This window comes from Sarcophilus harrisii, chromosome 4 (assembly GCF_902635505.1).
Source record: "Sarcophilus harrisii chromosome 4, mSarHar1.11, whole genome shotgun sequence".
Lineage (NCBI taxonomy): Eukaryota > Metazoa > Chordata > Mammalia > Dasyuromorphia > Dasyuridae > Sarcophilus > Sarcophilus harrisii.
In genome coordinates this window covers 61626570-61641563 of record NC_045429.1, presented here as the reverse complement: position 1 = coordinate 61641563, position 14994 = coordinate 61626570, and the positions used below count along the sequence as shown (strand labels likewise).

General features: G+C 35.2%; 1 protein-coding gene across 4 annotated transcripts in view; it reads left to right on the top strand.

Annotated features, from left to right (window-relative positions):
* The window catches only part of RC3H1 (ring finger and CCCH-type domains 1), a 71183-nt gene that overhangs the window by 30441 nt on the left and 25748 nt on the right, over positions 1-14994 (top strand). For 3 of the 4 annotated variants that reach the window (XM_031936919.1, XM_031936920.1, XM_031936918.1), the window contains exons 3-7: positions 4385-4505; positions 8012-8251; positions 9700-9875; positions 10768-10968; positions 12901-13033. In XM_031936919.1, coding sequence (XP_031792779.1) covers positions 4385-4505; positions 8012-8251; positions 9700-9875; positions 10768-10968; positions 12901-13033 — 871 coding nt within the window. The remainder of the gene's footprint in view (positions 1-4384; positions 4506-8011; positions 8252-9699; positions 9876-10767; positions 10969-12900; positions 13034-14994) is intronic. The other variant, XM_031936921.1, reaches the window with a different exon arrangement.

Genomic DNA, 14994 nt, shown 5'->3' with positions numbered 1-14994 from the left:
ATCCTATTGATCATTTTTTACATTTTTTCATGTGGTATATGAATGTTATGGAATATTATTGTTCTGTAAAAAATGCTCAATAGGATGATTTCAGAAAGGCCTGGAGAGATTTATATGAACTGATGCTGAGTGAAATGAGCAGGACCAGGAGATCATTGTACAAGGCAACAAGACTATACAACTATCAATTCTGATGAACATGACTCTTTCCAACAGTGGTAATTGATGCCAGTTCCAATGATCTTGTGATGAAGAGAGCCACCTACACCCAGAGAGAATACTGGAAACTGAATGTGGATCACAACCTAATTCTCACTCTTTGTTGTTGTTTGCTTGCATTGTTTTTTTACTCGCTTTCTTTTTTTTTTTAATCTGAATTCTCTTGTGAACAAGAGAATTGTATAAATATGTTTATACATATTGGATTTAACATATTTGTAACATGCTTAATATATTGAATTGCTTGCCATCTAGGGGTGGGGTGGGGAGAAGGAGAAAATCTGAAACAAGACTATGTAAGGGTGAATGAATGTTGTCAAATTATCTGTGCATATGTTTTGAAAGTAAAAAGCTTTATTTAAAAAAAAAGAAAAAAAGAAATTTAAGGTCACTCAAAAAGCAACGGGAGGTGGGATATGATTGGATGTGAGTGAACAAGTTATTTTGCATCACAAGTCAATGAAGAATTACACATCAGAAGTGGGATAAAGAATATGAAAAAAATGTATGGTCAGGAAAAAAAAAAGATGGGATCTGCTTGTGCAAAAGGGATAACAGTCCATGTATTTATATTAAGTGACTACCATGCATCAGTCACTATGGTAGCTAAAAATCATTCAGACCTTGGTGCTCACCACATTGAATTTATATATTTCATATGAATGAATCATACACATAAAAATAATAAAATGTTCCTATTTTCAAGAAGCATACAGTTTAATTGAAGGGGAAAGTATATATATATATAAGCATATGCTGATCCATGTTTAAAAGAATTGATAAACATAATGTAATAAATAAACAGGCAACTAGGTAGCAGGATGGATTGAATGCTGGATTTGGAATCAGGAAGTCCTGAGTTTGAATTGAGCTTCAGGCACTGAGCAAGGCATCTAACCTTATCTGCCTCAGTTTCTTCCTATGTAAAATGGAGATTATAAAAGCACCTACCTCCCAGTTTGAGGATAAAAAACCATAATTGTAAAGTGCTTGTTGAGCACTATATAAATATTAGTTATATTTTAGAGATTCAAAAGATGAAATGCAAACTCAAGAATATTAATGTTCCATATGATATATAATAAAAAGGTTCTAATTTATATAACTGAGATTTTATCTCAGACCCTTTAAATCAATAGAAATGTTAAGAAGAAGATGGGACTTGAGCCTCCTAAGTGGCATCCATAGTCACTTTAAGAAGGATAGACTACTTACATAAGAAAAAAGCAAGTGGATGAAAAATACCTGCTTTCCAAATAATTTGCAGTTGGATAAACAACCCTGTAGAGCAGCACAGACCATGAGAGAGAATGAATATGTGAGTGTGTGTGTGTCTGAGTCTGAGTTAATGTTGGATGGACCATGGGAGGGCAGGTAAAGCTCTTTAGCCCAGTTGTTGTAGGTGGATTTCATAGAGAAAAAAGAAAACCAAGTACTGTACGTATACCTTTTAGCCCAGCAAAACCATGAGTTGGAATGTACCCCCAGAGAATTCCAAAACAGAATGAAAGTTCCTGTAAAACAAAAATATCCACAGCATAATTCTATATTGACAAAACAACAGTTGTGAACAAAGTAGATGCCTTCAGGGGACTTGGTCCATAAATTTGCCATATAGAAGTAGATAAATTGTGCCATAGAGTAGCAAATTAGTAGATTTCCAATGGTCAGTTTGTGAAATTCAGAGAAGCATGGGGAGATTTGAATAAACTGACAGAATGAAACAGAACCAGGAAAATTTTCTTTTAAATTACTATAATAATGTAAACATGAACATTAGTAATAAAAATCCATGGATTCTTATTATATAAAGTGGTTCTGTTTAGTTTGGAAGAGTCATGAAGAAATTAAATACATGTAAAGATAGTTTTCAACATTCACTTTTTCTTTTAAGAGCAGTATTGGAATGGGCTGTCTTTTTAAATAATAGCTTTTTATTTTCAAATTGTATGCAGAGTTTTCAACATTGAACATTGCAAAATCTTGTGTTCCAAATTTTTTCCCTCCCTTTACATCCTCATCCCTAGACAGCAAGTAATACAATATATATTAAACATGTGCAATTCTGCTATGCATATTTTTACATTTGTCATGCTGCACAAAAATAAAAAATCAGATCTAAAAGGAAAAACAAACAACAGCATAAAAAAGGTGAAATACTATGTTGTGATCCACATTCATTCTTTTTCTCTCTCTCGGTGTAAATGGCCTTTTCCATCTTAAGTTTATTGGAATTGCCTTGAATTACCGCATTGTTGGGAAGAGACAAATCCATCACAGTCCAATATAATCATCTTGTTACTCTGTACAATGTCCCTTGGTTCTGCTCATTTCACTTGGCATCAGTTAATACAAGTCTTTCTAGGCTTTTCTGAAATCATCCTGCTGATCATTTCTTACAGAACAATAATAGTTCATAACATTCATACACCATAACTTATTCAGCCATTCTCCAACTGATGGGCATCCATTTCAATTTCCAGTTCCATTATTAAACAGTTAAGCAATAGTTACTAAACTAAAAATAAATGTACATTTTTTGAAAATTAAGTGCCTGCTGTGTTCCACACATTGTGATGAAGACTTTAAAAATATTATCTGTCTCATTTGATTTTCACACCAACCCTTCAAGTTAGAGCTAAATATTATTATCATTTTGTAGTTGAGGAAACTGAGGCAAACAGGTGAAAGTAACTTGCCCAAGGTTACTCTGTTAATAAGTGTCTTGGTTGAAAAGGAGCTGCCTCTAGACCCAGTGTTCTCTCCTCTACACTCTCTAGTTGCCTCAGGAAGGAATAGGCCTGCTCTTTCTTCAGGCTCTATGAATCTGGAGTTTCAAGGAGAAGTTAGCCCTGGAGAGGAAGCCAAGATATATAAGATGAATTCAAGAAGGTGACTTAAAAACAAAAAAGCCGTCCCTGCCCTCAAGGAGTTAACAATCTGTACAGGAATGTATGTAAAAAGAAGCTGGAAAGGAGATGGTGAAATAGATAGAGCACCCCAATGTGGGGAACATGATGAAGTCCTGAAGATATGTGAGAAATGTTCAAATACCCTCCCTTAAATTGAGGATCTGGAAGGAGCTCTCTGATGTTAATCCTTTACCTTCTCCAATTAGAGGAAGAAGTCCCAGGGGGTAAGGAGTACTGCAGAAGCATGTGTTTCAGACTGAATTTAATTGGGCAGGAAAATTGATTTCTGCAACAGGGATGAAGTCCAGGTGAGAAATGATGATTTCCGGAGCCCCCTCCTTAAACTGAAAGTCTAAGAAGAGCTCTCTTGTTCAACATCCATCCTCTCCAAACAAATAGGAGCCAGTAGAGAACGATGGATTTTTTCATAACTTTTATAATTTAATTCATTAATGGTGGAAAGCCATTTATTTGAATGATGGTTTAATAAGAAAGAGCAAAACATCCTTCATTCATTCATTTATTTATTTTGCTGAAGCAATTGGGGTTAAGTGACTTACCTAGGGTCACACAACTAGGAAGTGTTAAGTGTCTTGAGTTCAGATTTGAACTCAGCTCCTCCTGACTTCAAGGCTGGTGCTCTAACCACTACACCAACTTAGCTGCTCTGGAATAGGAAAATATCAAGAAAAAATAGTGCTATATTAAAAAAAATCTATTTTGTAAAAGTTTTAATTGCCATATCACGTTATTTCTATGTGGATACAATGTACATTGAAGTGATTTTTAGATGTGTGAATGGGATTTCCAATTTCTATAGACAATGTCTTAAAAAGTAACGAAGAAGGTATAAAGGTTTTTAAGTTTAAAAACTTTCAAAAACCTTTATACCTTCTTCGTCAATTTTTCTAGCTTTTAGATCCTTTTTTAGCTACTCACTACACATTGAACACTACATAGTGTGAGGGAATAGAACTAGAAAAATGAGACAGTTCTTTCTCTTAAAATTATATAGATTTTAATGTATAGACAGGTGGTGTCCAGAGAATGGTGCTTTTATTCAGCAAGGCATAGGGTTGGTGAGTATTACAATGGGCCTGTTGATGTGATAAATTCATTTCAGAGCTACTGGTAGTATATACCTATACACCCACTTTTAAGAAGATCAATGATATGCATCTGAAATAATAAGCCTGATAGGTGGGTGGTATAAGGACTAGGTAATTAGGTAATCTGTCCTATTTGGTGTACAGGTCCCTGAGCAGCAGCCCATTACTTTGTGTAGTGGGGTAGAAGATACAAAACATTATGAGGAAGCGAAGAAATGTGTGGAGGAATTGGCATTATATTTGAAACCACTCAGCAGTGCAAGAGGTAAGTCTTCTACACTTAGTCTAATTCCTCTTGAGAGCAATAATAGAAAGAATGGTACCTATTTTCATTATCCAAATGATTTTAGTAGAAGTCTTAAAGATGACAATCTGCTATTGACCTATTTATTTTTATAAACCCAAGCCCATTGTGCAACACAATTTTTAGAAAACAGTGACTTTAACATGCAAGATTGTAGAGACTTTATTTTGGATTCTGACCAATATGTTGAGCCAACCCTCTTTGTATGAGGCAGTCTATTACACTTTTGGATAAGTCTCATTATTTAGAAGTCTTTCTTGCTATCATACTGAATGAAGACTATCTCTTAAGCTTTTGTCCATTTTTCTTTATTTTGTATTGTGAGGGCAAACAGGATTAAAATTATCCTTGCCATGTTATATCCCTCTCATCTAGGCAACTGAGGGAGATAGGTGACACCATGACAGAATGATGGGTCTGGAGTCAGAAAATCCTGAATTTATAAGCAGTATGGCACTGGACACTTAATCTGTGTTTGCCTCAGCTTCTTCAGCTATAAAATGGGGATAATAATGGCATATTTGTGAAGATCAAGTGAGATGATATTTGTTAAAGGCCCTAGCTCAGTCCCTGGTACACAATAAGTTGTTAATAAATGTTTCTTTCCCTTGAAGATAGCTTTTATGTTGCCCTTTTAAGTTTTTTTTCTATTCTAAGCTGAGCATCCCAGTTTGTCATCTGATTCTCATATCATTTGCTGGGTTTTTTCCTTTTGTCACTTTCCTTTTTTGTCACTTTTCCTTTTGTCACTAACCCTAATTCCTTCTTGTGATGTATCACCCAGAACTAAACATAGACAAGAGTAAAATAAGATTTAATGCCCCTTACCTTGATCACTTTGAATCCCTTTTGAATCCTCCTTGTTATCCTTCATATAATACCTGGGTTTTTGTTTTGTTTTGTTTCACCTTGTATAGTACCCTAACTAAAATCCAAGGGAGGCAGGTGCTCTCATTTATTTATTTATCTATTGATCCCTCCATTTATTTATTTCAGATTAGCTGCTGTGTAGCTTTAAACTATAAAATCCTAAACTTATTCCTTTCAATTTCATGTTATTGAATTAGGCTCATTGATCTAGTCTGTAGAGATCTTTGTTTTGATTGCAATTCAGTCATCTAATGTGTCAGCTAGATATTACCTTTGTGTCATCTCTAGATTTTAAGTTTGTGCTCTTAAAGGTACCAAAGAACCTGGTCCAAATTGATAACAAGCAATTAAAGACTACTTTTGCATTCAGGCTGTCTTTCCCATCTTGTTTCTAAGAATAAGGTGTTAGATTTTGTCAAGTGTTGTTACTGCAGATCTCCTGCTGTAAAAGGATATAGAAACCTAGACAAGGGAGCTGTGAACCAGGGAGATTAAGTGGCTCTCCCAAGAGACACTTTGGTCATCTGATTTCATAGTCACTGTCCCATGCTGCAGACATTCCCTGTTCGAAAAAAGAAAAGAAGTGTGGTTTGGTCTGGTTTAACATGTTTTCTAGGTGGATTTTCCAGATTTACTTTTATCAATATGCTTTTATAGTAATCATCCCTTTAATGTGTTTTAAAAAGTTTTTCACGACCTCGCTAATCTTTTTTTGTTGTTGTTGTTGTTGTTGGTTAGATTTCATTGTCATCTGTTGTTTTCTAATTCTCCAAAAAAGCCTAACTGGTTCACTAGTTAGATTTTCCTGGTTTTTCAAGTTTCTTTTAGTCCTAGAGATATAAATTTGTCAAGGGCAATGAGTTACTCGTTTTGTGTTTTACTTTCCTAGCCCTTTTTGTTCTCACTTTTCTTGTTGACACATTGGTTCTCCTTTATGAAGAAAGCAAAACAGTAGAAGAAAGATTCTGCCTTTAGGAATATGCCTGCCCCTATGGAATACACTGATCACCAAATATCTGTCTCTGCAATTGGCATAGGGTAGTCCCTGAAATTCATATAATACACACACACACACACACACAAACTGTTTCTACTTTTTTCCTATGACTTGAAAAGAACCTCTACTCTTGTCCTTAGCATTTCTTGTCAGCCTCATCATTCTCAACTTTAGCAGCTCATTAGAATTATTGTCATTGTCATCATAGTTTATACTCATTCTTAGAGTCATCTTTTATATCTGATCTTGTTGCTGTTTTCTATACATTTTTATAATTTTTGATGAGTTCTGTCCATTTTTCTTTATTTTGTATTGTGAGGCCAAAAATGGTCCCTATATTCTTTTGGCTAATTCGTATATTTATTTTTGTAATTTATTGGTTGTCTAGAGCCCTGAAATGATCAATACAAGATCACAGCCATTCCCAAATCCATGAATTTGGGGTTATCTTAGTTTTTTTGTCTTTGTAAAATGATTGGAGAATGATTAAATTGAGCCTCAAGAAAAAATTAATAAATGAGAAAATTCTTAAGAACTCATAGTACAGACAATATCTCATAATCTTCCATCTCTGCAAGGATAGAGAGGAACCAGTCTTGATAATAATTGCACGGGGGTTGAAATTCACATTTGTTTTTTGGTTTTTTTCCATTGTAGTAATGGGATAGTAATGAATATCACACTCTGTCAGTTCATGTACATCTTTGAGTGTTTCTTTAATTTCTTCCTGTTTTCGTTAAGGCTCAGTAATAATTTCCATAGTACCTACAACATTGTATTATTCATGTAGTATAATTTGTTTAGCCATCCCCTAGTCAGTGGCATATATTGTGTTTTTTAGTTGTTTTTAACACTGTATAGCAATAAAGATCTTTTGCAAGAGTGTCAAGAAAATTTTTACATAATTAAGTCACCCTTTCTATGACATCCTTAAGAAACAGGTGGGTTTTTTTTTTTTTAATTTTTTTTATTTTGAATTTATCCACCAATAAAATGGGCATTTTCATGTATATACATGAAGTTAAGTAGTATGTAAATAATATTACATACATGCTCTCTGCATAATATATTCCAGTTAATGTAATTCAATTTCAAATCCAGTCTACTTATCTGTGAAATATTGTAGCCTTGTATTCTCTTATGCATTTTTAAAAAGATGTTCCAGGGATTCTCTTTCTCTTCTATCATTTCTTATTTCTCCCTCCCTACACCTGTTCGGGAAAACCAGGAAAAATAAAACTCACAAAGAACCTTTTAAAATAAAATTCAGAACAATTTAGGTAAAAGAAGTTACAGAATTTTATTTATTTCACATTTTGAGTCCATCATCTTTCTTTTGGTGGTTCATTATCAGTCCTATGGCCCTGATTCTTTTCCTCTGCTGAAAAAAAATTAAAACTGCTGTAAATATTTTTTTGTATGTATTGTTTCTTTGCCTTTTTGATCTCTTTGTGGTGAAAAATCTTCAGGTAGATAGTTCAGTGGCTTTTGACTTAATTCCCACCTGTGCTATCACGAATTAAAATTAGGTTACATTTTGTGATTGCTAGCTTAACCTCCATCTTAGAGTTTAGATTAATTTTTATATTGTCTTTTAAAGGAGTAGGCCTGAACAGCACCACTCAGAGTGTTCTGAGCCGCCCAATGCAGAGGAAATTGGTGACGTTAGTCCACTGCCAACTAGTGGAAGAAGAAGGTCGAATTCGTGCCATGAGGGCAGCTCGATCTTTAGGGGAACGGACTGTCACAGAACTAATCCTCCAGCACCAGAATCCTCAACAACTTTCTTCGAATCTTTGGGCAGCAGTCAGGGCCAGAGGCTGCCAGTTCCTTGGACCAGGTAAAAGATATTTTTATTAATGATATTGTATGTGTATCATCTATCTTTACTAGTTGTTCTTAAATCTTGTCTAGGATTGCTGAAGACATTTGAATTTCCAGAGGTTCTTGTTTTATTATTTTGGTGAGGGAGTTATCTCCACTCTTTTGAATTGTGCAAAAATCTGAAGTTTAATGCTATTAATACTAAAACTTTTCTCAAAATTTTTACTCAATTTGGATGGATTTTGTGCCATGATTTAATCTCTTCATTTACTCATTAACATTGATTGTACTGGGTAATAAAACCTGACGGTACTAAAGTATCTCAAGCTGTTTGTCTTTGTAAGTGGACTCCATATTGCTGTAGACATTGTTCTTCTCAGTGACATCACCTGTCACTTCTCACTTTTCTTCTCTGCTCTCTTTTCAAATTATACATTTGTCTTAGTATTGTCTCCAGTAGGTGTCTCTTCCTCTTTAGAAACAAAATGCTCTAGTTTTTCTGAGAGATGCTGTAACTCAGAATGGCAGCAACAACAGCTTTCTTCTAGTTTATTTAGTAGTTGTATTTAATTGTTCAAACTTTTAAAAGCTAATTCTTATATATGGGGAGGGTCATTTAAAAGCTGTAGTGAAGAACGCCAGGAGAAATATCATCAGTCTCAAATGTACAGATGATACCAGTCTGATGGCAGAAAATGGAAAATTAAAAAGCCTTTTGGGGATGAAAGAAGGGAATGAAAAGGCTGACTTGAAGCCTAACATGAAAAAAAAAACAAACCCTAAGGTCGTGGCATCGTCTCTGCTCACTCCTAGCAGTTGGGAGAAGAAATGGAAGTGGTGTCAGTTTGGATAGTCATGGGCTCAAAGATCACTGTAGCTATGAAGTTAAAATTTGTTAGAAGGAAAGCTGTGGCCTTTCTGGAGAATATGCTAAAAAGCCCTTGCCCACAATGGCCCATAGAGTCAAAGCGGCGTTTTTATAGTAGTGTACAGCTTTTGAATTGTCATCCTGGAGGAGAGTTGAGCAAGGACATAAAATTTTAAAGAAATTAACTAATTGGAAGGAGCAATTGAAGCTGAAGTCTAAATACTTTGACCATATTATGACAAGACTCGATTGGAAAAGACTAATGCTGGGAAAGATTGAAAGTAAAAAGTACAGCAGAGAGTAAGTGTTATGGAAGTAGTGAGTGTGAATTTGGGACGGACTTGGTGAGATAGTGGAGGACAGATGGGCCACAGGCCATGAAGAGTTAGGTATGTTATACATAGACAGAGGAATTGAATTTTTCTGGTAAGGAGTTATGTTAGTTCATGTCTAATGTCCTTTTCTGATCTTAAGATGTTAAGATGGAGCACTTTGTCCAGACTGGGAGGGAATGTGATACTATCAAACCTGAGAACCTACAAGAATTTTCCTGTGACAACTCAGAATAAAATTTGATTCTTACCTGACTATTCCAGCAATGCAGGAGGAAGCCCTGAAACTGGTCCTGTTGGCCTTAGAAGATGGATCTGCTTTGTCTCGAAAAGTCTTAGTTTTATTTGTGGTGCAAAGATTGGAGCCACGATTTCCTCAGGCCTCAAAAACCAGCATTGGACATGTTGTTCAGCTATTGTACAGAGCCTCCTGTTTCAAGGTACAAAACTGGCATAAATTGGGTGCCAGGTTTTAAGAAATAGTCTCGTCCTTCACATAAAAATGTTAAATGAATCAAAACTGCCTGAATGTTCTTTGAAAGTCTTCACTAGATTATAAAGACAGTATATTAAATGTTGTTCGAAAGTTGAACAATCTGGACCTTAGAAAGTTTTTGCTATATAAAAATTACTATCTTGGTGATATTTGTTAAAATAAGATTTATCCTGATAGAAAAGAAACTATTATTTTATATCATCAACTATGAAAAGTAACTATTAAAAATGTTCTTTGAATATCAAATTGTAAAATAAAGGTTTGTTGAATTTTAAGTGGTGCTAGAATTTGGGAATTGTCTTCTGAGTTGTTAGGCTTTGACAAGCTTAGTTCAGTTGTTAAAAAGAATGTTAAGAGTTTTATGATTTGAGGTGGATTAATCAGGTTATTAAAAATTTGTTAAATAAAAATGCCAAGACGAATTTTCTTTTAAAACAAGATTAAAATGATGTAGTACTTTGCAAATATCAAAAATTCTTGCTTTTTCATTTAATATTGTTTTATCCTGCCCTTCTGCTCAAAAGATGAAAAGCAAAATTTTTGTAACAAATATAAAATAACAGGTCTCCTATCACTAATCCCTCTTGTGAAATAGTCTTTTTTTGGCATTGATAAATTCCTTTGGCTATATTTATTCATTCTTCCTATTGCAGTCTTTTATGAAACCATACAATTTGAAAATACAACTTTCCCTGAGGGCAGAAGGATGAATTTATTTTCTAGTGTGGGAGTCAGAAAGCAGAATTTTGGTTATGTTTGTACATTTGCATTATAATCATAATTTGGCCTGGATTTTTCTCGTGTGGTGTGTGTGTGTGTATTGTTGTATTCCTCAGGTGACAAAACGTGATGAAGATTCCTCTTTAATGCAATTGAAGGAGGAGTTTAGGACATATGAAGCGCTTCGTCGGGAACATGACTCCCAGATAGTTCAGATTGCCATGGAGGCAGGCTTGCGCATTGCCCCAGACCAATGGTCTTCTCTTCTTTATGGAGACCAGTCACATAAATCTCACATGCAGTCTATTATTGACAAGGTAAAGTCTCTTTTTGTTCCTTATTATATCTGACTTATCTTTAAATTTTCATTACTTGGAAAGCAAACAGCTCATATTTTGTACAGCTAAGTTTTATTTTCTAATGGTTCTCTAAGGTTGACATTTACTTTTTATGAATAGACAGATTGATGTCAGTGTTTGTTCCTTAGGGTCATTGTGTGTTCTTGAGTTCACGTTGTTTTAATCTCTCTTCTCTTTTTTGAGTTTTGTTATTCAGTTCTCCAAATATATTAAGTACAATAGACTATATTCATAAGTACAATTACTAACCCTAGACATTTGGTAAAAACCTAATTTGAAGGAGCTTCTTATTGTTATATGGACATGGCCACTTTTATCAGAATATTCTTCCAGGGATCCCTAACAACTCTGACACACGTGTCCCAGTTCTGGAGTTCCTCAAGTAAACTCTTAAGGAATCTGTGGAACTTGTGATATCTGGGAAGTAGGCCAACCTATCAGATATGGATTTGTCTCTGACATATTATCTCTTCAATTTTAGGCAGAGAGACTTTTTCCACATTAATTGCAGAAGGAAAAGGTCATGTTTTGGATTAGTGAGTAAAGTGGTTATTCTTACATATGCTCTGAGGCTTTGAGGGTTATAATTTGTTTTATCACTTTCTTCATTGATAATCTTTCATGAATAAAAGGATTATGAATTAGCACTGCTACTAAAGAAATAGATCCTGTCACTTTGTCAAGATAAATCTTTTCTGCAGTAATAATAGTGTGTATGTCACCACCTTGAAGAAATTAGCATGTCTCTTTAGTCTCTTGCTTGTGTGTGGATAGAGATGATTGGATGACTAAGAGCAAAAAACATTCAAATACAGATTGTAAATTGTGCACAATTATAAACTTGTATTACAGTTTTGAAAAATATTGTATATTAACTTTATTAAGATCATGCAATCATGTGTGCCCTCTTAGAATTAACTTTTCTTAAGTGTATTTTTTCTGAATTGTATCATTTTTCCCTATATCATTTCTGTCATTTTTTCTATCAGTTTTTTCTGTGTGTAAATTTTCTTTGATTCTGAACTACTCCATGTATGTAAGTCTTATTATGTGTTTTCATGTCACTTTAAAAAATGTTTTTAATTTTTAAAAATTTTTTCATATTTTTCACTTTACTTCTTGAAGTGCAATAATATTTCTTTGCATTCATGTCACAATTTCTCTATGTGAACAGTCTTCCAGTGATTTTCTATTAAAGTTTTTTTTTTCTTTTAAAAAAAATCCTTTAGAGTATCTGTTGGATCAAAACTTCTTAAGCATACATGACTGCTCAATAAACTCAAGTGCCTCCTTTAAACTCAAGCTGCCTCCTTTAGTGTCTTTTAAAGGATAATTCAAATACTGCCCTCACAAAAGCTGCTAGGTTCTCCTAAATTAGTTTGCATTTCATGTTGTAGATATTCCAGAGTACCCAACATATAAATAGGTGATTCATAAATTTCTGTGTTTCTTACAACATAATGCTGTATTGTTTTCCCAGAAAGATTGCTATCACTTCACCACTCCACTTGTAGTATAATGTGCCTATTTCTTCACAGCTCCACCAGTGGTGAATTAGGTATTGTAATATGTCTCAGAAGTTATTTTTAATGAACATTTCTCTAATTTTGAGTTTAAATAAATTTTCAGGTAGTTATTGATAATTAATTTTTCTGATTCACCTATTTGTAGCTTTTGATTATTTGGGGAATGGTGATCTATATATTCAGATTAACTTTTGTGATTAGAAGGAATTTGATGGATCAAAATTGTGACAAATTGAATCTTTCCCCCAGGTAAAAAATGAAATGCAGTAAGCCACAAAAATGAGTGATTAAAAAAAAGATTTTCCTTTGGAAATGAAAAAGGTTGTCTAACCTCTGGGAAAGTTAATATTTATCTTTTTTTAAGTTGCAGACCCCAGCCTCATTTGCACAGAGTGTTCAGGAACTAACAATTGCTCTTCAGAGGACTGGTGATCCTGCAAACCTGAATCGCCTGCGACCCCATCTGGAGCTATTAGCAAATATTGACCCAAGTCCAGGTAGCTAACATTTATGTATTGTAGTGCTTCTCTGGGTGTATGCTTCTCAGACTGCCCATCCTTCTTTAGACTGCCTTCTGTCTCCATACTGGACATCCAGTAGACGTCTTTCTCTCCCAACTCTTCCCACCTCCTCCGTTTCCTGTCACTGGAGAGGGCAACCCTGTCCTCCAGGTCCCCAGGTCTACACTGTGGGTGACCTCCTCCTATTCTCCCAGCCATGTCCTGGTCTTCGCTGAAGCCCTGACTGCACCTTTCCAGTATGTTGCCTCCTCTCCTTTGAGTTCAGGCTCTCATTGCCTCACATTGGGACATTGCCACAGGTGCCTCCAGTCTCTTCTCCCTTGGAGGCTCTCCTTAGGTATATGCTCCCTCAGCTCTATCAGGTTTGCCCTCATTTGACTCATTATCATTTGGCCCCATCCTCATGTTCCAATCTCCTTGTGCCCTTCTTCCCAGCATGGGCTCTGCTGGGCCAGCGACCCTGGCCTTCTCTTTTGGGGCCTTGGGGTCATGCAAGCCACTTGTCATTTCTTAGGTTCTTTCAATTCTATACATGCTTTTACAAAGTTCACAAGGGAGAGATGAGTCACATGGTTACTATGCAAGTTTCAGCCATGTAGGTGACACTTCTTAAGTGAAGCGACCACATGACAACTTGGAGAAACTGGCCAGCAGGAAGCAATTGTGAGAGCCCTGTTAGGCTGAACACAAATCATGCCTGAGGGCACTTTAAGTTAGGGGAGGGTTCTGTGACTCCTCAGAGCAGGTCAGTCACTCAGGCTTCTTTCATTCCAGCCCTCCAGTTACTGACTTTGTGGCTCCACCTTGGGCAGGGGGGCCTACCCCAGTGCTCCAGTGCCTGACAGGGAGCTTTGAGCCAAGTATTGAGAGAAATGAGAAATTCTTAGGTGTGAAGGTGAGGGGAGGCCTTTCCAATGGAAGAATCTTTCAGTCAAAAAACAATTATTAAACACCTAGTATTTTCGGGTCTCTCTTCTAAACTCTTGAGGACACAGGAAGAAAGTCTTTGCCCTCAAGAAGCTCACAGTTGGTGTTATAACATTTGTAGACCTTCACAATTGGAAGGGACTGCTAGTTAAATTCATTTGTAAACAACAATTCCTCTCTATTCTCCCAACTATGGGTGCACCATCAAGATTCTATCTTTAGCCATTTCTGTTTTTTTTTTTTTTTCCCCTCCACTCTATTTTGGTGACTTCATCATCTTTCATGGTTTAATTATCATCTTTATGTGGATGACTTTCAGATATATATATATATGTCTCTTTCTCCTGAGCTCTCCATTCTTGCATCTTTAACTGCCTTGTGAATCTTTCAAACTAGATGTTCCACTGTTATTTCAAACTTAGTGTGTTTAAACTTATTTATTATCTTTGTCCCCAAAATCACTTCTCTTACCCTTCACGTTACTTGGATTCACAATTTTGGCAATTAACTTTGATTTCTCATTTTTCTTTGCACCAAAGGATACTTGTACCATTACAACATCTCTTATATTTGTCAGATCATGTTACTCTTGTACTGAATAAATCCTTAATAATCCTTAATATCTTTAAGATCGTATCATATATTTTTCATTTGAATTAACTGCCCTCAGAAGTAAGACATTTCCATAAGATCCAACCTTCTTTTCCAGTCTTCTTACACATGACTCCTCTTCGTGTAATAGAACCATATCTCCTTGGATTTGTTTTGGATTTATTTTAAATATGTTGCTGGGGGAAACTATTTTGCTTTTTATCTTTAAAATACCTTGCCTGGCCCACAGAAAGTAATAAATGCTTATTGAGTCATATATGGCTCATAAAAACAATAGAAAAAAAAAACTGGGGTATGTTAATCAGTATTAAAATTTTTACATATTTTTTATAATTTTACAAGTTTTTTTTTTTAATAGCATCTTTTTGTTAATATTGGACTGTGTTACAGTAGCAGTA